Source organism: Echeneis naucrates, chromosome 9 (genome assembly GCF_900963305.1).
Source record: "Echeneis naucrates chromosome 9, fEcheNa1.1, whole genome shotgun sequence".
Classification (NCBI taxonomy): Eukaryota; Metazoa; Chordata; class Actinopteri; order Carangiformes; family Echeneidae; genus Echeneis; species Echeneis naucrates.
In genome coordinates, this window is record NC_042519.1 from 11,440,433 (window position 1) to 11,463,227 (window position 22,795).

Below are 22,795 nucleotides of genomic sequence, written 5' to 3' on the forward strand. Positions count from 1 at the left end.
AAGCGGCCATCTGCCAGCCGAGCGAACTAGCAACCCCACCAGCTGCAGTCGCAAAACGCCCTACAAAGCAGGACATGCATGCAGCTTCTGACGTCTGCGGCCACACTGCGCTACAAAGCCCAGAAAAACCAGGAGCGGAAACAATGAGAACCAGGCTTATAGACGCCGCATAGGTCTCCGACCAGCAACTTTCTTTTTTTTTCCCCTTCTCCTTTCTCCTCTCTGTGGACGGGAGGCTGCCGATAAGTGCCCATCAGCTCATTTCGGATGGCCGGTTTGCGTGCGGTTGTTTTTTCCACGGTGAGAAATCATACATAAAAAGACTCATGCAGGGGCACTTTAATGCCCCGACATGGCGACGGCAAGAAAAGGGAGAGAGCTTTTTACTATTTTGGAAACTAGCGCGGACACAGAAAGTAGCACCGTGTGCGACAGTCAAGACTCTCCGCTTAATCTTTCGGCCGATGTGAAGTGGTTTGAAATTCCGTACAGAAAGCCAGACTCGGACGAGGAAGACGGAGTGCGGGAGGAAGAGGAGGAGGACGGCGGCGGCGGAGAAGAGGGGGAGAATGGATTCACCAGCGCGGCGGCCGCGGCGGAGACTGCAGACGCGGCCAGCTTCATCGCAGCAGGAGGAGGCTGCAACATAATTTTGGTCACTGGCAGTAATGGTATCAAGCACGACGAGGAGGAGTACGCGGAGGACTGTTATTATTCCACCTCCACCAACTGCTCCGACACCACCTCGAACGACTCGGATATTGATTTCTCCGATCTGGAGGAGGAGGAGCGCAGGAGCTTTTTCGGCTTCGAGGAGGACCTGGACGAGGACTGCACTTCTCCAGACTTCTGGGGCGAACCTGACCAGGTGATCTCTATCGAGCCCTTCTCCGCTGTCAGCGGCCCGCAGCACTCGCTGGGGGATGATGCTGACACCCGTGACTATTTCCGGATACTCTTCCCAGATTCTCTTTTTGAACACATGGTAGAACAAACAAACAATTACGCCCTCTATCGGCAGAGGAGGAGCGGAAAATCAGACCCCCACTGGCACCCCACTGATGTCAGGGAGATGAGGGCCTATGTGGGCCTGAATATTCTCATGGGCATCAATCAGCTTCCGGACGCTGGCATGTACTGGGCCAGTGACATTTTCATTGGCAATGCGGGCTTTAAAAAAACTATGACGGCCAGGCGCTTTGAAAAACTCACCCAGTACCTCCAGCTGTGTGACCGTGAGTCTGAGCCAGTGCGGGGTGAGAGGGGCTACGACGGCCTGTTCAAAATCAGGCCTCTCCTCGATGTGGTCGAGAACACCATGTGGGACGCATACGTGCCCAACCGCTGCTTGACCATAGATAAGTGTGCCATCGTCATGAAGGGACGCTTCTCCCCCACGCAGTACATGCCCTCCAAGCCCCTGAGGAAGGGGCTGACGGTGTGGATGCTGTGTGACTCACGCTCGGGCTACTGCCACCGAGCCAAGATCTGCGTTGGCAAGCCCAGCGAAGATGAGGCTGCGGCGTCCCTGGGCTACAGGGTGGTGACCTCTTTGGTGCGCGGCCTGGAGGGTCAGTACCACCATCTCTTCATGGACAGTTTCTTCACCTCGGTGTCCCTCCTCCAGAGGCTGCTGAGGGATGGATTGTATGCCTGCGGGCCCACGCAGCCAGGCCGAAAAGGTTACCCAGAGGTCCTGCGCCCCCGTAATGTAGGAAAGCTGTCCCAGGGTGAGTTCTACCAGTGTCAGAGAGGTAACCTGGTGGCTACAGTGACGCGGGATGTCAAGATGGTCAGCTGCCTCTCCACCAACTCTGCTCCAGGGATCGTGGGTATCAGTCCAGGCCGGCAGCAGCGTGAGACAGATGTGGAGGGGGAGAGCGACAGCATGGACAGCTCAGGTTTGTCTTTCGGTGTACCCCGACCTCTGCCCTTGCTGCTGTACCAGGAGAACCTGAGGGGGGTCAACCTGTGCGATCAGCTGAGGGAATGCTACCAGGTTGGCAGGCCGTGCAAGAGGTGGTGGCGCTACTTCCTGTGGTTTTACGTCAACCTGTGCATCGTCAACGCATACATCATATTGAGGGAGAGCCGGGGGGGCACACCGCCAGCCGGCTTCAACGGCAAGCAGTTCACTCAGCGCCACTTCCGCGTGCGGCTGGCACAGCAGCTGATCGGAGACTACCAAGGGGCGAGGGGCATGGAGAGGGCAGCACGCAAGAGACACGCAGACTCACCCATAGAGTACGGACACCGCCTGGAGCGCATGTCAGAACGCTCTCGTCGCTGCAGAAACTGCACCAACAAGGGACTGCGACACGAAAGTGTGTTCGGCTGCAAGATATGCAATGTCCACCTATGCAGGGGAGGGTGCTTCTCTGAGTTTCATAAATAAAAATGAAGTGTTTTTGTTTTTTTGTTTTTTTGTTTTTTATATCCTTTGTGTAATCAAACAACTTGTGTCAAGGGATTTTTTTAAACAGTAAAACAATTTGTAATTCCAAAGGTTACCACTACAAGTGCACAATATAGTCACACACTTTATGTAGAGCTAGTTTTAGCATAGAAGTATTATTGCACGTACATTAGAGAAAATAAAATGAGAAACTGTAGATTATTTGAATAAGTATAGAATGTTTTGGCTACTTGCCTTCTATAACACTGATGGAACTGCCTTGTGTCACTTTTTATACATTTAAGATATGTTGAGGATTTTATATGAAAAGAGAAAATCAAACTTTTCTGCACTTACAATAGATCAGAAAATGTTTACTATGGGAAGTTTATCTCTCTCCTTTTCCAAAATAAAAACTTCTTGATGATGAACTTAATGGCATCATCTCTTCCTTTATATGTTTACACAGCCGCATCACCACAGTTAACCCTGAGAAGGAAGAACAATGTCAGTGCATAAATTAATTTACTCTGGTTTAAAGTTCATTCAGCTTTCATTTCTCTTTTTCCTTCTCACGCATGAAAATGTGTGTTTCTGGGCCTTCAAAGGGACACAGCTTGGAGCAATTAGAGAGTAGAAAAAGCCCCTCAGTGCTCTCCAGCCGAAGGACCTAGTGATGCCATTTCTTTCTCCAACCACACCACAGACACAGAGCCATCTGTGGCCCTATTACACAGAGTCCAAAACTAAAAAGTGGTACTTGTCACCGACATGATTGGAAAATAGAGGAGAGATTACAGAAAAGCGTTTTTTTTTTTTTACGACTGATGGGTTTGAAAAGGGTGAGGGCCTGAGCCTGTTTTCCTGGGAGAGGAGGACAATCGTTAAAATATTCGTGACTGTTGTGAACATGCTGTGGTGTGTTCTCGTCAGAGCTTTTTTGCCCACTCTGCTCTCGGACAGGAAAGCGAAAGGTGCTATGTAGGCAGAGAGAGGCTGCTTCAGCAGGTCAGACTGGCTGTCTCCTCTGTCCTCCTGAGGTCTCTCGCCTTCTCCTCTCACTGTCTGTCTGTCTTTCTCTCTCTCCTCAGGCTCTGCTGTGCCATCCTACACATTAACACGTGCACACACACACACACGCACACGCACACATGCATGCACGCCCTCTTTCCCTCCACCATGTTCTCTTGCTCTCCCTCAGCCGTTCCCCAGCTGGGAGAGGGTTAGTCAACTGGACGCCCATCCTGCTGATCTGCGGGAGCCCCGTGGGGAGTAACCATAGCAACCACGGCCGATGAAGACAGGGAGTCGCCAGCAGGCCCGCATGGTTGTCATGGTACTGGCTCTGGCTATGGAGGTGGGGGGTGCCAGAGGCCACACCTCCCTACTCCAAAACCAGGCAACGCTGTGGTGTGTATGGGTTTTTGTGTATATGTGTGTGTGTGTGTGTGTGTGCGAGTGTGCAGGGAGCTGGCTGGCGGACAGCCTACACACTCTACATGGAGCCAGACTGGTTACCAGGCAGGCTCCGCTACAGCGCAGCCAAGGCCACGACAGCAGCCAAGAACAAACCAAACTGCTCTCTGGAAACGTTTTCATGCAGGTGTAGGATTCAGGGATGAGAGAAATCTGTCACACTGTGTTCTGCGTCACACCAAACCACACTGGCACATTTCTATTCTGTTTTACTGAAAACACACGGCCTGCTGCTGCTTTTCAGATATCTTCATGCAGATGTAGGAGCTTGGATTAGCTAAATCTGTACTGGGTGCTGGTCGTCCTAAAACCGCACAGCAAATTTCTTTTCCATTCTGTTCAATCACGTAATAATTACACATGTATTTTCTATTTATCCACCATTTGAGTTGGCAGCTGTCAGTCCTTCTTCACCCATACAGTGATTACTCTGTCAAAATTATTAAAGTGACTTATTAAAAGCTGTTCGAGTCATCTTTGACATGTTATTTACATTTTCATGTTTCTGTTTCAACATTTCCTTAATAGAATTAAGTGAAATGGGATGTCAAGCCAATTTTGAGCTGAAATTTGAGTGTAACGCTCAACTCCCAAAAGAGCAGTACAGGGACCACCTGACCTCTGGAATATGAAGCCTTTGTTGGTCAATCTGGTGCATGTGTTTTATAAATGGTGAGAGGAAATCATTGATGGTTTTCTACTTTGTCTTGGGGGATGAATGTGAAACCATAAGGCGTTGTTTGTGCTGAGTCAGAATCCAAAGCGCTCTCTCTCTCTCTTTCTCTGCTGTATGTGGTGTCACAACAGCCACATCTAATATTTCCAGGATGGATCCTGACCATAAAATTCTCTGCTCTCAACATGTTTCCCCTCCTGGGCAGGGAAAGATCTCTGAGTCTCTGTCAAAAACATGGGCCTGGTTTCACTTAAAAACCAATGGTTGGGCAACACATGCACTGTTAGAATCTGAATGTGCCTTTGTTCAATATTTCTCTGTTGCAAAATCTGTGCGTGGACAAGGATGAGCGTTTTCCTGACCTTTATTTCTCAGCGCGCTTTGATTCATTTTTTGTGCCTTGGCTGACATGTATGTATGAATGTTCACTCCCGACAGTTTTGAACACTGAATCTCTTGAAATGTGAACTGTCGATACCTGTCTCCATTGGGCCTCAGGAAGGAGAAACCTTCTTATGCCACAATGAGTGAAGACCAGCGCAGTGGCTCAGACTAACCGTTCAGGGGTTTTTATATAACACGAAAACTATATGGTACCTTTTTCACGAGTAAACCTTCCAAAGTAAAACACAAAAAAAGTCACAGTGAGAGAGCTTGAGGTTCAAAGGTCTCGTCCAATACTTGTCCAATACTTTCCGAAAGAAAAAAAGTAGTTTCGAGAATAATCCCACTGGAAAAGAAGCGGATTTGTGTTGCAGAGCTGTGTTTTTTCTTATTCACATTATTAATATTCTTATGACTCTTTGGAGGATTTGAATACTGGAACCAATGCACTTAACTCTCTGTATGTAACAATGTTAAAGCTCCACCTTGACCTACAACAGCAAAATGCTGCTTATATATTATGAATTAGTATTGACAATATAATAATATAATAGATGGTAATATGTCAGTCAAGAGAGACAATATTCAAGAATTAGTGCTTTACTTGAGATACATTAAAAACTCTTTCTTGTACTTATATTTTGTAAGTGCAGGATGTTTACTTGCAATGGAGTATCTGCAGCTTTGGCTTCACTTTTATTTCAGTAAATAAAGTGTACACTTGGATGACCATATCCTCTCAATTGGATGGCGGCTGAGGGAAACACATCTCCATCTAGTGGACATTAAAAAAAAGCATAGCATATAAAACATAAGTCAAAGAGAGCTTCTGAGCAGATATTTATTATGTTATAAATTAAAAAAGTACTGTCGTTTCTTGTCATGCAGTGTGCACATCAGTGTCACCTGATGAATGCACCATCTTTTTTATCCTTGAAACTTTCTAAACCAGATGGACCTCTTAGCTTTTTGCTGATGTGGTTTTGGCGAACCCAACAGAACGACCAGAGGAAGTTTGATCTCTGGGTCTCTTGCCAGCGGAACATGAAGGGTGACCTGGAATTAGAGAAAAACTGTTTTTAATTTATGCATGAAAAATATGGTGGAAACAAGCCTCATTTGAATGACATATGTTTTTATAAATCTCATGTTGTTGCTGTAAAAGGGGGAATACTATGTTTAAGATGAAAGATTATAGTTGAAATCTTGTTCCCACTTTACGTTGTACAGTTTAATTACATTGCTCTGTCTCTCTGTCACTGTGTTTACTGGAAGCACTTATCATTTAGAACAGAACAGCCTCTAATAGGACACTGTTGTCCTGAATGTGTCCTCATTAACTGAGTGGATAAGCCTTGAGGACTCTCCCGTTTTGCCCCCCTCCCACCCTCTCTGTGTCTTTGTGTCACCATGTTGTGCAGCCACTGTGTGGTGCTATTGTCACTAAAGATCTTCCACAGAATGTTTTGCTGCTCCTTTGCTGCGTGGCCATGCCAGGTGTATTTTTCAAAAGGTATATAAGGTAAGGTATAAGGTATATTATTAACCACTAAAATGGTCTGCAACTTAAAAAGAGCATGGTTGAAAACTAAAACCTTATTCTATGTTTACTGGGGATGTCAACATTTGAATGTCCTAATTGATATCTAATCAACATATATCACTGCTGCTTGTTTTAGTATTTGTACCTTGAGACTGTGCTCAAGCTTCATCATGCAGCAGTTGAAAAAAGTGGGTGTGGTCTGTGGTGGGACACTAAGAACTTTAGTTATAGTCCGACTTGTCTCAGCTGGAACAAAGTCTCCGGTCCCAAGCAGGATGTCATTTGTGTACACTGCCCGCTTTGACTGGGCAGCAAAGGTCTGTTTCTCACGCAGGTAGAATCTTGGTGTTACTGCACACGGTGAGTTGTTGAGCACTTCTACAGAGACTCCTGTTGCCTCCCCTGCATGTGGTGAGGAAGAAAAACATACAGACGTCAGGTACATGCAGCTAACACATGGTAATTCTTACTGAAACCCGTTTACCTTGCTTCACTCCCATCTTTTCTGAGATAACCTTCATTGTGATCTTTCCAGGGCCACAAAATGAAATCCTGGTCACACATTGTTGCTCCTAGCAAATAAAGACATAAGCTGTTAGTAAGCCAGGTCCTCTAACATCTGTTTGAACTGACATCAGAGGGACAGCTTTTGTTTACAGATTGTAGTTACAGTTGCATAAAAAAATAGCTGGTGATAACCAACTTATATAGAAGTTGAGTCATTTCTCTACCTTAAGTCCAATTATTATAATCTCTGACTTGGAGGCAAAGGGGAACTCAGACTTGGTCAGGAAAGGGAACTCAGTCTTGGTTTTGTGGACAAGCCAGATTGACTGAGTCAGCTGTGCTCGCAAAGTATATGTAATCTTTCCCCATTTTCCCTCATAAGATGAGGGCATATCCCTGTACAGAAATGATCCAAACAAATAGGAGTGATTATTTATTTTCATTCACAATTTCCTAGAGTGTAGATGTTAATGTCAAATTTGAATACCATGTACAATGTGTTAAATTAGCACACGCACTTATTGGGAATTTTGAAGCTGAACGGATAGACATTTCTCCCAGGGCCGATGATTTCTGAACCTACAGAAAAGAAACGCTGTTGTGTTAAATGCACGTTAGTCATTCATTTGGAAGCTTTGAGATACAATACAAGATAGTGAGACCATACTAACCATCTCCTTTGTTTCTATCCTGAAGAATAATATGTTCAAAACAGAAGTATATCTTCTTGTTGTGAACCACAGGGGCTTGTGCTTCTTGCTCATGCCATGTTACCTCGGCTTTTCCTTTGGCTCTGACCAGAAAAACCTGCACTTTTGTTTCTTTGCTGGTCACCACGACCACCCTCCCAGAGATAATGTCCCCAGGAGAGAAGGTTCCTCGTTCATTCACCTTGTTGTACTCCACAGAGAGACGCTTCACAGTCATGGTAAAAAATCCAGTGACTGAACTGGAAGTAGGTTGTACGGCTCCACAGTGGCACCAAAGTGGGACATTACTTTGGATGTTAAAAAAGGCTCGCGCTGTTGGAGCGGACGTCTCCAGATCCAATATCTGTGTCACACACGGTCACGTGATCATGAAGCGGTGCAGGTGTCACTTTCACACAGGTAACACTAGCTCACAGCCTTGTAGGCTAAACAAGGCAAATGGAATTTGGACTGACACTGTGTCCTGAGACAAAACACTGTGGAATCTCAACATTGAACATTGTTTGTTGGCATTCCTTCCATTGTGCTGACAGGACTATACAGTACAGGCCAAATGTTTGGACACACCCTCTCATTCAAACAAATAGGAAAGTGCGTCCACACTTTTGGCCTGTACTGCACGTCAGCTTCACAGCATACATTATAAAACAGAGCAGAAACCCGAGATTCCTGCTGACCAATGTACCGTTTTAGAGGGAGAGCCCTGGATGTGTGGCACATGTATGGCAGCTTAGTTGTCACCCTGCTGTGGCTCACAAACTTGTGTGTTCATGCCTGTGCATGTGATGTATCACAGCTCCAGCCTGCCAAGCTTTCCTTATAGAGTTTGCAGGAGAGTTGAATGTTGAATTTAGCTTGAATTTTGTTTTGTTTTGTGTTTTTGTTTTTTTAAATGTTTGGTGCTTGACAGGATGTTTATTATATAAGAAGCTATGAAATGTCCCTGATGTCTTGCAGCGAGTTGCAATAAATAAAACTTTAGTTTTACCTGCTGACCTAAGTGCTACCTTTGCCTGTTGGACTGCTTACCCGCGTACCAACATGTTTTGGAATAAAGCATCAAGCTTTTACTGTCTGTAGCCTGCTTTGTGGCTCCACTGTTTTGAGCCCAACAAGCTGTTAATGCAAATTTTTGGAAATGTAGCAAAGACAAAACCTACAAATAGAAACTTTACAGTTAATCAGAGGAATGATGAAGAACTTTTACATGGTATAAAGAAACATTTTCACTTCAGTAATTCCAGTTACTTCTCAAATCCCATTTTTACGCCAAAAGCATGTTTTTCTAAAAAAGTAAACCAGTTAAAAATAAAAAGGTGATTCCTTTTGAACTGTTAGACTATGATAAAGAAGGCAAACACAATACCACCATATGCGGTGTCGAGCACAGACACACACAGAGAGGTGTACAGAGTCAAAAAAAATGAGCAGCCAGCTTGGGGATAGGAAGAGGAACTGAGTTTCCACAGCACTGTCTGTTGCTCCATCACACACTAAGAACACATCTGTGAGGGTAGCTATTTACGGCGCAGTGCTATTTTTTGTCAGAATAGGGAAAGAAAGGGTACATTGCATGTGCTCCATAGGGAGGTGGCTCTTCTACATGTGTAGGTGCTGCTCGGTGTGGGGTGCTGCTCCAGGACGGCGGGTTTGCCTGTCCAAAGGCCTCAAATCCAAAGACAGAGGCAGCAGGTGGCTGTTGTCCAGAAAGAGTTTCAGGCATGACAACTATGGGGAATTTGATCTGTGGGTTTGCAGCACATTTGATATCCAAATAGATCTGAAAAAAAAAAGAAAAAGTGATAGCTGAATTGGAAATTTTTGATTTCAAGCAGCTTTTCTTTTGTGTTTTGTTATCAGCTGTGACCAATAGCACCTCTAGCAATTCTAAGTTGATGTGTGCTCAGCTTCATTGTAAATTACTCCTCTCTGTATTTGCCCGATCCTTTTAGCCAATAAATTATCTGCCACAGTTTATTGTCCATTGCACATGTTCACCTTTAATCTGTATTCCAGCTTGATGATGGAGCAGTTCAAGATGGAGGAAGGAAGTTCTCTTGGGATGGAGATCACCTTGGTCACAGTCTTGTTGCTTGACGGTGCAATAGCCACAAGCTTCTCCTTCAAGATGTTTTTTGTGACAACCTTCCTTCGACCCATGGCAAAGTAACTCCTTTTCTCATACAGTATGAATTTCGGCTTCACTGGACGACTCAATTTGTTGTTGACTTCAACAGTGACTTTGAAATCCTCACCTGTAAATGAAAAAAAAGGGAGTCGGTCAGTCATCTTGATGGCAAGAATTACTATGGCGGGCCATCAGGCACATTATGTAAAGTGACTACATATCTGAAAGCCATCCTTTTCTCATATGCTGAAAACCTCATACAAATACAAATGCAAGGCTTTTACTCACATTACTGGCATCCTATCACGCTTTCATATGAAAAATTGTCCTCTCACATATACAGTTAAAAATGTCTCATAAAAACTAGTGAAATTCATCTGCATATCATTGGAGTAAATATCTTTGAACACCTTTGATTAAATCTGCTAAAACCTGATGAAACCATGACCTATCCCTTACGTCTGTACACCTATTGTGGCTTCAGCTGCTCCGAGGTCCAGCTTTATCAACACAAGCTGTGTCTTCAGTCAGACGTACACTGAAAATTTACTGGCAAGGTGGGCAAATGCCAACATACCCAATCTGTTCCCACCCTTCATATCAGTGGCTCCAGTTTCTGTCATCTCATGCCAACCGCTTGCTCCTTTCAGGCAAAACTGTTTTAAGCCCATTTATACCCTCTGGCATTTCTCTCCTGAACTGCAGGAATTGCCCCACAGGGGAGAATTAAAGTGATTTGATAAAGAAAAAAAAGACAGGAGAGTGATGTTTTCCTTCTAATGGTACCAACTTGTTCTCATGACCTTGCCCAGAGAGGGGTGTTTGGTAGGACAGAAACATTTCCACATGTCTCTCTCTGGATTAGTTACAGAGGTTTCCTGTCTTCGTGTAGGTTAAATAAGCAGTAGTGACAGGTTAGGGAGGAATAAATGACTAACAAAAGCTTGCAGTCAGTGTTTCCTTGTTGGAGCCAATGTTCACTCAGCGTACACCTGTTCCCCAGAGTATCTCACATAGACCTTTCCAGTTAGACAGAGCGTTGCCTCTACGTCTACCTTACTCTGCCCTACCTTGCTTGTATCCCATCCGCCTGGTGTGAGCGTCCATGGAAACATTTCCGGTGGCAAAGACTTTGAACGCTTTGTCCTTGCTGCCATGCTGGGGTTCCTGAAGAAACAAAAGGAATATCCAACATGCAGGTAAATAATTGTCTGACATGATTATATGGTGGTGGTTGTTTTTTTTTTTTTTGGAAGATAAATTATGTCTTACCATAAGCCCTGGAGTATCCATGTCTGCTTTGGAGACAAATGTGAAGTGGACTTTGGCCTTCTTTGTCAGCTTCATTGATTGTCTAAGCTCTGCCCTCAGCTTGTGAACAATCTTGCCTATGGAGGATTTGAAGGATGACGGGAGTTTTCTGTGAAAAGAAATAACTGAAAATTAAAAAAGGCCCAATGAGAAAAAAACGTCAATCTTTAAATAAATTTAAAAAAAAAAAAGTAAGGAACAGCCACCTGTCAGGAATCTTGAATGAAAAAGGAAATACATGTCTTCCTTTACTAAGAACGTCATTGCCTGTAAAAAGTATAAGGAAAGTCATTGCATGCGGTACATTATATCTTTTAGCCATCAGTTTATCAATTATTATATTAACCTAATACATTACCATCCTCTCTTGCTTCTCTCAGGATATGGTGCTTCACTTCATAATATTTCTCATCAGACCAGTAAACATAGTGTTGATATTGCCCATAATGCTCATGCCAGCAAACGTGAGCTTTTCCTTTAGCCACAAAAATGAGAGACTGGATTCTCGTTTCCTTGGAAGTCTCCACAATGATTCTTCCATTGATGGTGTCTCCATTTGTGAAGGTGTTCTGGCTGTTGACTGCATCATATTCAATTGACAAATTTTTGATGGTCATTCTCGAAAGAGAAAATCAAAGCGCAAAAAATCCAATGTCTCCTGTAAAAACTGGTAGACAGGAAGAGACTGAACTCGGTGCTGCTTGACACTGGCTTACATAATGAAAACAGAAATGTTGTTAAACCTGTTTAACCATGTGACCACACATAGTCCAGACATTCATTTATGCATACCAGCGCCATTTGCATTCTGTTCCTCTCTCAGTGTGATGAAACATATTTTCCAATCATTAAGTAGATAAAGAATTTTGACTGATGACTCAATTGTATGGAAACAACACTGTGGTTGATCAGAATGACACACGGCCCCTCTGTGACTTATGCGGTAACTATTTTTTGTGAAGGTAAATAACGATTGTCTCTGATTATCTCGCACAGACCAGAAATGTATGTTAAAAAATGTAAATTAAATATTTTGAGCAGCACAAATGAAATTCCATCACTCCAATTGTATGTGTACATACATGTACATGCATATTGGTGGCGACACAGGAAGTAACGGAGGTAGCGGTGGGGATGATAGGGAGAGAAACTGTCTATGTATTTTATGAGCAGACAATAAGTTAACACCTCCCTTTCCCTTATCAATATGATATGACAGACGTATTAAAATGTCCACACAAGGAATTCATCTATCAATTTTTATATCTTCATGTCATCACCAGTAAATGAGGAACAGAGAAAAATATATCACTATAACTGCAATGTTGTCTGATAGATACACCAAAGACACCATTCTAAGAGAGATCACATGATGATTTATTTATTTACCTTTTGTTTCAAAAAAATCGAACAGGGAGAGAGACAGTACATCTTTTTTTAAAGTCATGATTTCAGGCCACCAATTGAGCTGGGGGGTACCCGGCATTAACTATTGGATTTTCCCCCTCACACAAATTAGAGCTTCAGTCTGGGATCCACAGAAGTTTCTATTTTATGGCGAACTGGAGAACTTAACTTTATTTGTAACCCCCTCAGTGTGATCTCTACAACTGGCCTCATCTATATATTTTTTTTTCATGGTTGTGATCTGTGATTCAGTCATTTAATGTTGTATGTGATCGTCACATTCGTATTATCTTAAAACTTGATATTGCCCATCATCCATTCTTCTGAGAGATGAGCCTGTTGTTTAATTTAGCACCAACATGACATGTTACAGACGTACAAATGTGTTGCAGCTTTCACTCTTTTGTTTTGGTCTGCTCACTGTGCTGGTCATGAAGTCATTTTTCTACTACTTTTCTTATAAGGTTGTTCAGATCATTGTCTCACTGTATCAAGCAGCGACTCAAGGTGGGACTCAGACGCAGAGATCTTGTAATTAACAGACTTAAATGAGAACACCGATGACCTCAAAACAGACTGACAAAACAAAGGCTATGAAAATTACTATCTCTATCCTGAGTCGCGGAGGAAGGCTCGACATTCTGAGGTCACAGGGTGGGGGGGCTAACACAAAATGCTCCGTGACGGCGAAATCCTGACCTTATAAGAAAATAAACAAAGATAAACAACTCACACCATGAAGCATAGGATCGAAGATAATCTATGAAACTTTACTGCTTGAAATCCAAATCACTCAAAGAGGAAAACTACTGGCTTTAAACTTTAGCTGAAAAAACATCTAAACTGAGGTACATAAACTACAGACAAACCAAAAAAAAAAAAAAAAAAAAAATTTATATATATATATCACTCTTCTTGAGGTAAAACAGCTTACTTGAAATTTCTCTGAGGCTGTGTGTATGGATAAGGGGCTTGACTGCTTGTCGACAAACAAAGACACTCTGGCACAAGACACGGGGAACACAGACTATTTAAGCACATGGAGGGAAATCGGGAACAGGTGGAGACAATCGGTACAGGTGACACATGAGGAAGGGCGAGTGCTCTGAAACGAGAGGAGAGTTAGAACTTTCACAATAGAAAGGAAATGACGGGACCAAAAAAAAACAGGACAAGACAACCTCACCACGGTGTGACACACTGGAGGATAAATCATAAGGCATCTGAAGTTGTGCTAACAGCTTTTTTTAAAAATTGTTTTTTTTGGGGTTTTTTTTTAACATACAGCTGGCAAATGATGGTCCAATGTTGGGATCCATGCATAGTTTGCATTACATCTATAATACAGACATTAAGAATAATATGAAACAATTCAAAAACATGATAAAAAAAAAAAAAAACACTTCTGTACATTAGAAGTAATTTGTAGTGTGGAAAAACTGATAATGTTTTGACATTTATTTAGCGAACACCACATAACAACTCTCTAGCAGACATATCACACTTGTGTCCAGCAAACTAGGCTGGGCTCGGCATCATCACAATCGTAGGATAAAAATGAACTGTCATTCCCTTTTCCATCTAATTTCACTTAATTGAAATGTATCTTCTTTCACTAAAACCTGTTGCCAAAATCGGATAAAGGAGGGTACATCTGATACGCTCCATAGGGTGGTGGGCTTTCAAATGACTGCGATGCGGGCGGTGGCTGTTGTGGTGGGGGAAGGCCCCAGGCTGGTGGGTAAGGGCTCCTGAATGCTTCAAATCCAAAGTCAGCAGCTGCTGCAGCAGCAGAAGCAGGGGCAGCAGCTGGCAGGATGATTATGGGAAATTTGATCTCTGGATCTGAAGCATATTTGACATCAAGGTAGACCTGTGGAAAACACAGCTTATGTTATACTGGGGGATAGAATTTTCCCAGCTTCATATCACCACAATAGATGGGGTATGTGGTCCCCTATAGACACTCAGAGACCACAAAGCTCATTCTTGAATTTTTCCCCTTTATCTCTTAGGGTTGATGTCATTTCATTAAACAACTGGGCTACTAATCAGGGCCATGGCCTAGATTGAGGCTTTTTGTTCACACAATGTTTTACTGAAGTGAGTGAATAATTCATGAAAAGCCTTTGCTCTACATGGCTAAATTATGGAAGTACAGGTTTTTCTATCATTTATACTGTAAGCACTACTGTGTTTGTTCTTTAGCAGAGAGTTAGAAACCACTCGGAAAATTGTAAAATATTCCTGAAGCCAACTATTTTAAAAAGCTTCACACGTTGATGTGTTAGGGGTCACCTGTTAGTAAGGGACAACTTTATATTGCATGCCTATAACAGTCAGTCAATTTTTTACCTGATATGACACTGTTTGTACAATTACATCAAAACTAGAACACACACACACTGACAACTCTTGCCTGTTTTGAAATCAGAAAAAATTATTGTTACCAAAAATATCCATTTCAAGGTGCAATGCTGCATTCATAAATTGAGAGGAAAAAGTGGCATTAATAATAATAATAATAATAATAATAATAATAATAATAATGGGGGATTGTTGATGATGCAAAAATTATGTATTTGGTCAAAGAAGTAGGGGAAATAACGAAGCGTTGGTACTGTCGTTTAACGGGAATAAAACAACGCCTCAGACTGTCATCTCTGGTAGCCTGTTCCTGACCCTGCTGCTTGTTAGGATAAATGCATTGTGGCTTGATCCAGGTCATCTCGCCACAGCAGTAGTCAGTCGCATCTGCGCATGACACATTTGCATAGTTATGGAATGAAAATGGTTTCGTCTGTGGGGAAACAGGCCCTGGCTGCATGTGGACAACAGTGCTGTAATGTTAACTTGGTCAACTGCATTGTATGGGAATATTGTGCCTGACGTCAGGATGATCCCATTTAATACAGCTGCCCTCCTTTAGGGGAGAACTGACCTACTCTGGAATCTGGACAGGTTGTGTGGAAAATCAGCGCAGTTTCTAAATGTTCACCATATATAATCGGGTCAAAGGTGACATCCTTGTTAAGGGTTGTGTCTTGCTTTTGCATGTGTTTTAATGTCCACTCATTTCATTGCATACATGAGGCCTTCCTGTTAACAATAAGGCCTTTGTGTCTTTAGTGTGTAACTACGTTGTGTCTACATGTAGGTCGTAGAGCTGCTTACCCTGAGTCTGTACTCTGTTTTGAGGATTGTGCAGTTCAAGATGGAAGGGTCTACATCATGGGGGATGGTGATGACCCTTGTGACGATTTCTTTGGTGGAAGGCTGGATGGGCTCTCCCACCTCTTTCAGGACGTCATGAGTATGTAGTTTTCTTTTCCCTCTAGCAAAGAAACTGTCCTTCCTGTACAAGCAGAACTTGGGCTTGATTTCACGAGAGGAGTTGTTATGAATGTTGGCCACTACCTTCAGTCCTTCTCCTGACAAAAAAGACCAAAGCATTTCAAAATAGTTTATGTGATGAAACTGGAAAATATCGGTGTGAGGGCCCTCACCTTGGAAAAATCCAGTTTTTTCAATATTTACATCCATGGATACTTCTCCCGAGTTGAAAAATCTCAGTGTCTTATCCTTAGTCTCATGCTGTGGTACCTGAAAGACCAGGGGGATTAATGCCATACATGCTCTTTAAAAACAGAGATAAAACACATTGACTTTGTATTTCAAATATCTATGTAGAAGAATAAAAAGCATTAGTTATACAAATGGGAAGACACCCAAAGAAATATTTTTGCTTTTCAATATGTGGCTTGTGAGTGTAGTTTTTCCATGAGACTGAGCACATTGTATACATTTTACAGGTTGGACTAATGAAGTGCAAATATTTAAAAGTGCCACTCCTCAGGGTCTAACAGATTCATTCAACACACCTCCAAACAGGAAATAAAACAGCTGGGTTATAGTTATCAAACTTCTGTTGCCAACTTTAAAAGATTCGGTTGTTATTCTAAAAATGACAAAAATGTCAGTGCAACTAAACACATACCATTACAGCAGGGGTTGGTGCAGTTGCCCTTGGGAAAAATTTGAGTTTCGTTGAATCTGTGCTGTCAATCCTCATTGATCTGCTTAGTCTGGCTTCCAGCAAGTAAACAATTTTGCCAACAGAGCCTTTGAACGAGTATGGCATGTCCCTAAAGCACAAAGAAATAGACCAGAGGAATGTAAAATACAGTAGACATGTTATAGGATGTTTCCTATAACATGATTTAATCAAAATCCTTTGATCAAAACAGAATGCAGAGTAATCCATCGTAATGTTTGTTCAGAACATGCAAGACTTGTATTTTAAATAGCGAGGATAAGGCTTTATCTGCTCTAATTCATTAGGAAACCTTTAAAACAAGACTAGGACAAAATCCAGTTTGTGGCTGGACCACTTACGGTAAATCCTTATTTTATGACCACCGTCCGACATAAAATATCAAATTAAAGACATAAATTAAAGGAAAGGACTGTGCTGGAATTACAGCCCTATTTAAATACAAATGACTCTATAGAAAGCTCAATGTGCAAAATATCTTATTTTTAGGGTTACTCTTTGAAGCTTTTGCCACCGCCGCCAAGTGCTTGGTCTTGGCCGGATACGCTGGGTCAATTTAAAAACGCCGTGAAGAGTTTGGCATAGCCCTTCTCTATGTGTAAAGTGCCTTGATGTAACTTTTGTCATGATTTGGTGCTATATAAATAAAATTGGATTTGATTTAATTTATTGCAGTCACAGTGAGAAGGGAGACTGGGGGAGACAGGACATGACATACAGCAAAGGGCCACGTGTCAGACTTGAAAATGTGGCACATGTTCCAGCAGTTAAGCCCCGAGGCAGACTACCTCACAGCTAACAAGCCAGCAACCTCGGCCTGGGAGCCACAGTAATTCCACCTTCACTTACTTCAAACAACTTTTTATTGAGGTAGGTCCTCAATTTTATTTTTACTCCCTTCACTTTGATATGTAGAATTGGCCACGGCTGTGTCGCTGTGCTAACACAAATATCTGAGGTGATCATTTCCAGTGTAATCATTATAATTTATGATATGCTATTCATTTCTGTCCACTCAAGTTACAGCTGAGTTCTGACTGTCCCTCGACTGTGTTGGAAGTTTAGTTACTATTAACGGTGTGGTGTCAGCAGTAATAATAAAGATAAGTTTTATACTATACAGGAAGTGATCATCTTCTTTCTTGCAGTTCTTGAGCAGCTGGGAAACCCGAGTGGTAAACTGTCCGGTGCATCTATGATCCTGTGGTTGGCATGATCCTAATACGGGTCAGCTGTGCTTTAGCTTCTATCTCAGTCCTGCTGTCTAAATATAGTCAGTGCAGTGGTATTGCAATACTGCATACTGACCACAAGCAACCCCCTCTCCCCAAGAACCCGTTTTGGCAGAAATGATTACTTACTGGAGAGGGAACTGAAAGGTGAACGGATAGACATGACATCCTGCAGCGACAACGTTGTTGTCTGAAAATGTACAAGCAAAACTGGTGAGAAGAAGATATTGTGGTTGTTTATTTCACAACACATTTTTTTTTTTCACCTGTGTGTCAACCCCTTTGGATGTGAAGGAATTTGGAGCTGTGAGCACAATGTATTTCAGAGCTGCTGGACACAGCACCCACCACTCAGCAGTAACAGCTCAGATATGATGAGCGACTAAAGAGGGCGGAAAGACGTCACAGGCTTCTTTGAGCTTCTTAAAGCTTTTTCAAAAGCTCCTTGGTGATTATTAGGTAGAATTTTTTTTATTGGATATGGTACCCCTACCATCAGTAAAGCTCTTTATACGCACCAGGAAAAAAAACAAAAAACAAAAAAAGAAAAAAGCCTACACTCGAAACCTGTTTGAAGCCACTCTCGTCAAAATTAAAATGACCGCAGACTTTTTTTTGTGACAACTGAGCCAAACTAGCTGAGACAGAGATGTAAAATACTTACATGTTTCTGGATTGTGGATTATCGCTGTTTGCTCGTCTGTCCCTAAAAAAAAACAAAAAACAAAAAACAGTTGTTTAAAGTAGTGAGACTGGACAAGTTATTTTCATTACAATCCTTAATGACTAATCTGGAGATTATTTTCTTGTATAATCAAACAATGTCAACAATCTCAGAGTTTGTCTGACAAATGACTATTTGCACTAGCTCTTAATTAACAATGGAAAATGTTCCTATGCATATTGTTTTACACATTTTGTTGATTTTGTCCAAATAAGTGAGTCCAAATTAAATTGGAATTTTTTTTGCAAAATTTACTGTTTGTGAAAAGTTTCATTTTATGTAGAATACAAACGTGAAGCAATTGAAAAAAGATTTGGTTGTTTTATGCAGAGCTACTTCCAATGACTGAAGCTTTTAAGCTTTCATTTCACAAGCTTGTCTATGTAAAAAGGAGAAGCAGGATATTAGCTAAGCTGTTGTTGAGTTTAATGTTTTTTTTTTTTGTTTTATATATATATATATATATATATATATATATATATATATATACACATACATATACATATACATATACATATATATATACACACATATATATATATAAACAAAACCCAAACTGAAAGAGAAGCATTTAGTTGATTACAAAAGCCTCTTAGTTTGAAAAATGGACCCAGATCGAGTTTGGACTGGAGTGACATACCTCTGCTGAATTTTCCAACCAATATTTTTTATTCATTTCAAACAATCCAACATTTCCACTGAAAGCAGCAGTTATCAGCTGCCAAATTAGTGTTCTGCAAAATGGTTTTGCAGAAAAGCAAATGGTTGGTTGTTATGATGGCATGTGAAAGGCTGGGACACCTCTCAGCTCATTCAGAGCATCACCAAAGACATTTTCATCGTTTCATTATTTCGGAAATGGAAAATATAAATAATCACGAACAATTTGGAGGTGTGTGTGTGTGTGTGTGTGTGTGTGTGTGTGGGCATAGATTTGGCAGGAGATTCAGATAAGTTTTCACAAAAAGAAAAACATCATTATACAATGCCATTGGGTCTTCCACCAAATATGTCCGTACAAGTGTGCACACTGTTTGTTTTTGTTTTTTGTTTCTTGTCTTCAGCTGCAGGGATTTGGATAGTGCACTTCTTGGAGACCTATTGAAAGTTGTTTTTTTTTTTTTTTAGCTTTATGCATCTGGGAGTAGCTGGATGCGTGAGAAAGAAGAAGTAGAAGAAACCCGGAACAGTTGGTGCAGCCGGTGCAGACCAGTCGGCCGTACCTGAGCTGTCGTTCTCCCCGATGAAGTAGCACCTCAGGCTGAAGTACTTGTCCTTGGCGTGGTAGACCGCGGTGGTGTTTCCGTGTCTCTCGGTCCACAGCACCTCGGCCTTCCCTTTGAATTTAACATAAAGGGAGTTTAGGTGGCATTCTTTGGAGAGCTCCAGGTCGACCTGTCCGGACACCCAGTCCCCGTTAGTGAAGGCGTCCCTCCCCGCCGGAGGGTTACAGGTCACCTTAATGCTTTTCACCGTCATTACGGCGTCTCGGTCGGCCGGGACGATGTTTCCTCACCAGCCCGACTTCTTCAAGAGGTGTGTCCTACATCCGAGCTGATACCACCCTTCCTGTTTTGATTTGATTTGCTCCTGTTCATTTTTATTTATTTATTTATTTACTTTTTTTTTTTTTTTTTTGCAGTTCCCCACTTTGTCTTGTGACGGTCATAAAAAGTTGAATTTCATTTCATCATTGTTTGTGAGGAGCTTCGTTAAAAAGTCAAAGTTTGTTCGTTTGTCAGGTCTTCGCGGTCGTTTTTGCTGTTGTGTGTGAAATGTTTGCCCAACAAGCCAACATGAATGGTGCCGATGTGGCTGCTCTCTCACGGTGGGACATGGCTGGGACATGGCTGGGACATGACTGGGACATGGCTGGGACATGGCTGGGACATGGCTGGGGAATCCACTGGGTGTGGCTGTAACCGGACACTTCACAGAAAACACCATGGCTGCTGTGTATTTATGGATTGTCTCAATCTTTATACGTTGAATCGCAAACAATAAGTTATTTCTTTTTTCTAGGACAAATAGAAACATTTTAAGAGCAATCTTCCTGTTGAATAAATGTAAATTCTCTGAAATGTATTTATATAACACGCGAATCACGTATTCTTCTATGCTTATTTATGTTGCACACTTCGGACATATGTTTCATGATGTTTCCTTTTTCATCAACAAAGTTTGCGGTACCAAAGTTCAGGACGCTGGATCAAATGCTTCAGATTTCCTCTGGCAGCTGAAAAATCAACTTCCGTTTCGTCACATTAGCGCACGTGGACGGTTAGCAAACAGGTTTAGCTTAGCATCAGCTATGTAACGTTAACTTTGTTTGCTGCTAGCTTTGTAACTTTGCTTACAAGTTGTTTGCATTTAGCTGAAGTGTGATGTTTGGCACTGATTGGACGGATGTTGGTTACAACATTTTGACTGGGTGAGGTGTAACATTTTCTTATTATGGTCCCACTGAGCCTGCACAGGAGGGGGGAAGATATACTGTAACTGTATGCTGTTTCCTTCAAAGGAAAGTGTTCAGTGTGTGTTTTCTGCCTATTGCTGTAGCCTGTTAAAGTGATCATATAACAACTAATCAGTACTGATACTGTGTGCTCATAGATAATAATACAGTAAATGATTTGAATTTCTTAGATGTGGCTGTGCAGTATTCTTAACAGACCGGACAGCAGCAGATGATAGAACCAGGAGAGACATGAGACTTTTATTTTTTAAGAGACTTTTAATTTGACTTGGACTCCTGGCCAAAGACTTGAGACTTTGACTTGCAAAAAAGACTTGTGAGCATCTCTGGTATAGAGCTGTGATAAGATATAGTATACTATGCTATAGATATAGTATATGATCGTCTGTTTATCCAGTAGACCTCACAAGTCTTATTAAATCAATTTTCATATAATAATAATAATAATAAAAACGACTGAAAGGAGATCTGTGTATTGATGAGATTAGCAGTTTTTCAGCAATTTTCAGACAACAGAGTTGACTTATTGTGATCTAAAACTCTGGGAGCTGCACTTTGCGTCACTGCTATTTTTGTTTGTGTTTTTTTTTATTATTATTATTATTATTATTGTTAGTACTGTACCATACAGTCCACTGTGTATGGGGGGCTATAGATAACATTAACACATCATGCAACATGTGAAACTATGTCACTATAATCAAAAGGTTTTGAAAAAAGTATTTTAGATAGCTAGAAAACACAATCACAAGATAATGATGAAGAGTAATTTCCTCTCATTTCATTATTTCATCTATTTGAAAAATATCTTCATAGACCTCGGTTGACAGTTTCACATTTGATGATGTAATGTTGCTTTAGCCTGGGCCCTACTGGCAGCACTGTGTCAGCATGTGCTCCATCACAAGAAGCAGGCTCAAAGAGCTCCAGGTGTTTTCTTCTGACTGAGCAACACCAGTAGTAGCACCATCACCATCAGCAGAGTCAACCCTACCACCAGGAGCATCAGCCGCACCAGTACGAGCAGTAATATCCTGCCCTAGCAGGAGCCTTCACAGCTGGGAGAATAATTATGGGAAATTTGATCTTTGGCTTTAAGATATATTTAACATCAAGGTAGACCCTCGGAAACACACAACTGATGTTACAGTATTGGCTTTTATTTGTTTATGTCACTGGAGCAGTTGGGGTATACAGTCCTCGTAGACATGTATCATTTGTCAGATACTGCAAAGTTCATTTGTGAGTTGAGATTTTTTCAATTTTCCTTTTTTTCTCTTCGGACAGACCAGCTTATCTCTTCAGCATATGGATAAAGACTCAATATATGATCTAATCCACGCCTGCCCTGCATTTATCACCAGTTTTACTGACAGGCTTGTTCACAATAATAATTCATGGCACGTCTGTTGTCTTTGCTCTACAAGGTTAAATTATAAACTCATGAACAAGTACACAACATCACCCAGGTCACAATTATTTCACATTTTACATGCTGTGCGCATGAGTGACTTTTTTTCTTTGGCAAACTCCAGTGTAAACAATTAGATAGGGACACTGCATTTGATAATGTGTTGTTAAGCAGAGTGTGACTTATATAATGACAGGTAGGGGCGTCAGCGGCAAAAAGGAGCAGCTTCGCTGAACAGAGGTTCATTGTTACTGCCCTGACCTTATCCTGTTTCTTTAAAACTGTCCAGTAAATGAGGTTTACTGTTGTCAATATTTGCTCTCGTGGCATTTGGCTGACCAGTGGTTGAAATGTGATCATT

General features: G+C 41.8%; 4 protein-coding genes across 5 annotated transcripts; 1 reads left to right on the plus strand and 3 right to left on the minus strand.

Annotated features, from left to right (window-relative positions):
* The first annotated feature begins 352 nt into the window (after positions 1–352).
* On the plus strand, positions 353–3,693 carry LOC115048431 (piggyBac transposable element-derived protein 4-like). Its single transcript, XM_029509878.1, has 2 exons — positions 353–2,370; positions 3,597–3,693. Exons 1-2 carry the CDS (start codon positions 353–355, stop codon positions 3,691–3,693), a joined length of 2,115 nt encoding a protein of 704 aa, XP_029365738.1.
* Positions 3,694–5,543: 1,850 nt separating this feature from the next.
* LOC115048807 (arrestin domain-containing protein 3-like) lies at positions 5,544–8,403 on the minus strand. Of its 2 annotated transcripts, none has more exons than XM_029510579.1 (7): positions 7,653–8,403; positions 7,500–7,560; positions 7,206–7,377; positions 6,959–7,046; positions 6,620–6,876; positions 5,838–5,987; positions 5,544–5,706 (listed from the first exon to the last, which is right to left on the minus strand). In XM_029510579.1, the coding sequence occupies exons 1-6, from the start codon at positions 7,906–7,908 to the stop codon at positions 5,859–5,861; spliced, it is 963 nt and encodes a 320-aa protein (XP_029366439.1). In that variant the 5' UTR covers positions 7,909–8,403; the 3' UTR covers positions 5,544–5,706; positions 5,838–5,858. The 2 variants fall into 2 exon arrangements, with proteins under 2 accessions (XP_029366439.1, XP_029366438.1); XM_029510578.1 differs by having other exon boundaries at positions 5,545–5,706; positions 5,890–5,987.
* A 171-nt stretch (positions 8,404–8,574) lies between these two features.
* On the minus strand, positions 8,575–11,854 carry LOC115048805 (arrestin domain-containing protein 3-like). The gene is made up of 6 exons (XM_029510577.1): positions 11,489–11,854; positions 11,337–11,397; positions 11,092–11,239; positions 10,890–10,986; positions 9,690–9,946; positions 8,575–9,471 (listed from the first exon to the last, which is right to left on the minus strand). The coding sequence occupies exons 1-6, from the start codon at positions 11,745–11,747 to the stop codon at positions 9,226–9,228; spliced, it is 1,068 nt and encodes a 355-aa protein (XP_029366437.1). The 5' UTR covers positions 11,748–11,854; the 3' UTR covers positions 8,575–9,225.
* A 1,874-nt stretch (positions 11,855–13,728) lies between these two features.
* LOC115049401 (arrestin domain-containing protein 3-like) lies at positions 13,729–20,151 on the minus strand. The gene is made up of 7 exons (XM_029511574.1): positions 19,771–20,151; positions 18,488–18,529; positions 17,953–18,013; positions 16,535–16,682; positions 16,044–16,140; positions 15,712–15,968; positions 13,729–14,410 (listed from the first exon to the last, which is right to left on the minus strand). Exons 1-7 carry the CDS (start codon positions 20,024–20,026, stop codon positions 14,153–14,155), a joined length of 1,119 nt encoding a protein of 372 aa, XP_029367434.1. The 5' UTR covers positions 20,027–20,151; the 3' UTR covers positions 13,729–14,152.
* Positions 20,152–22,795: the final 2,644 nt, after the last annotated feature.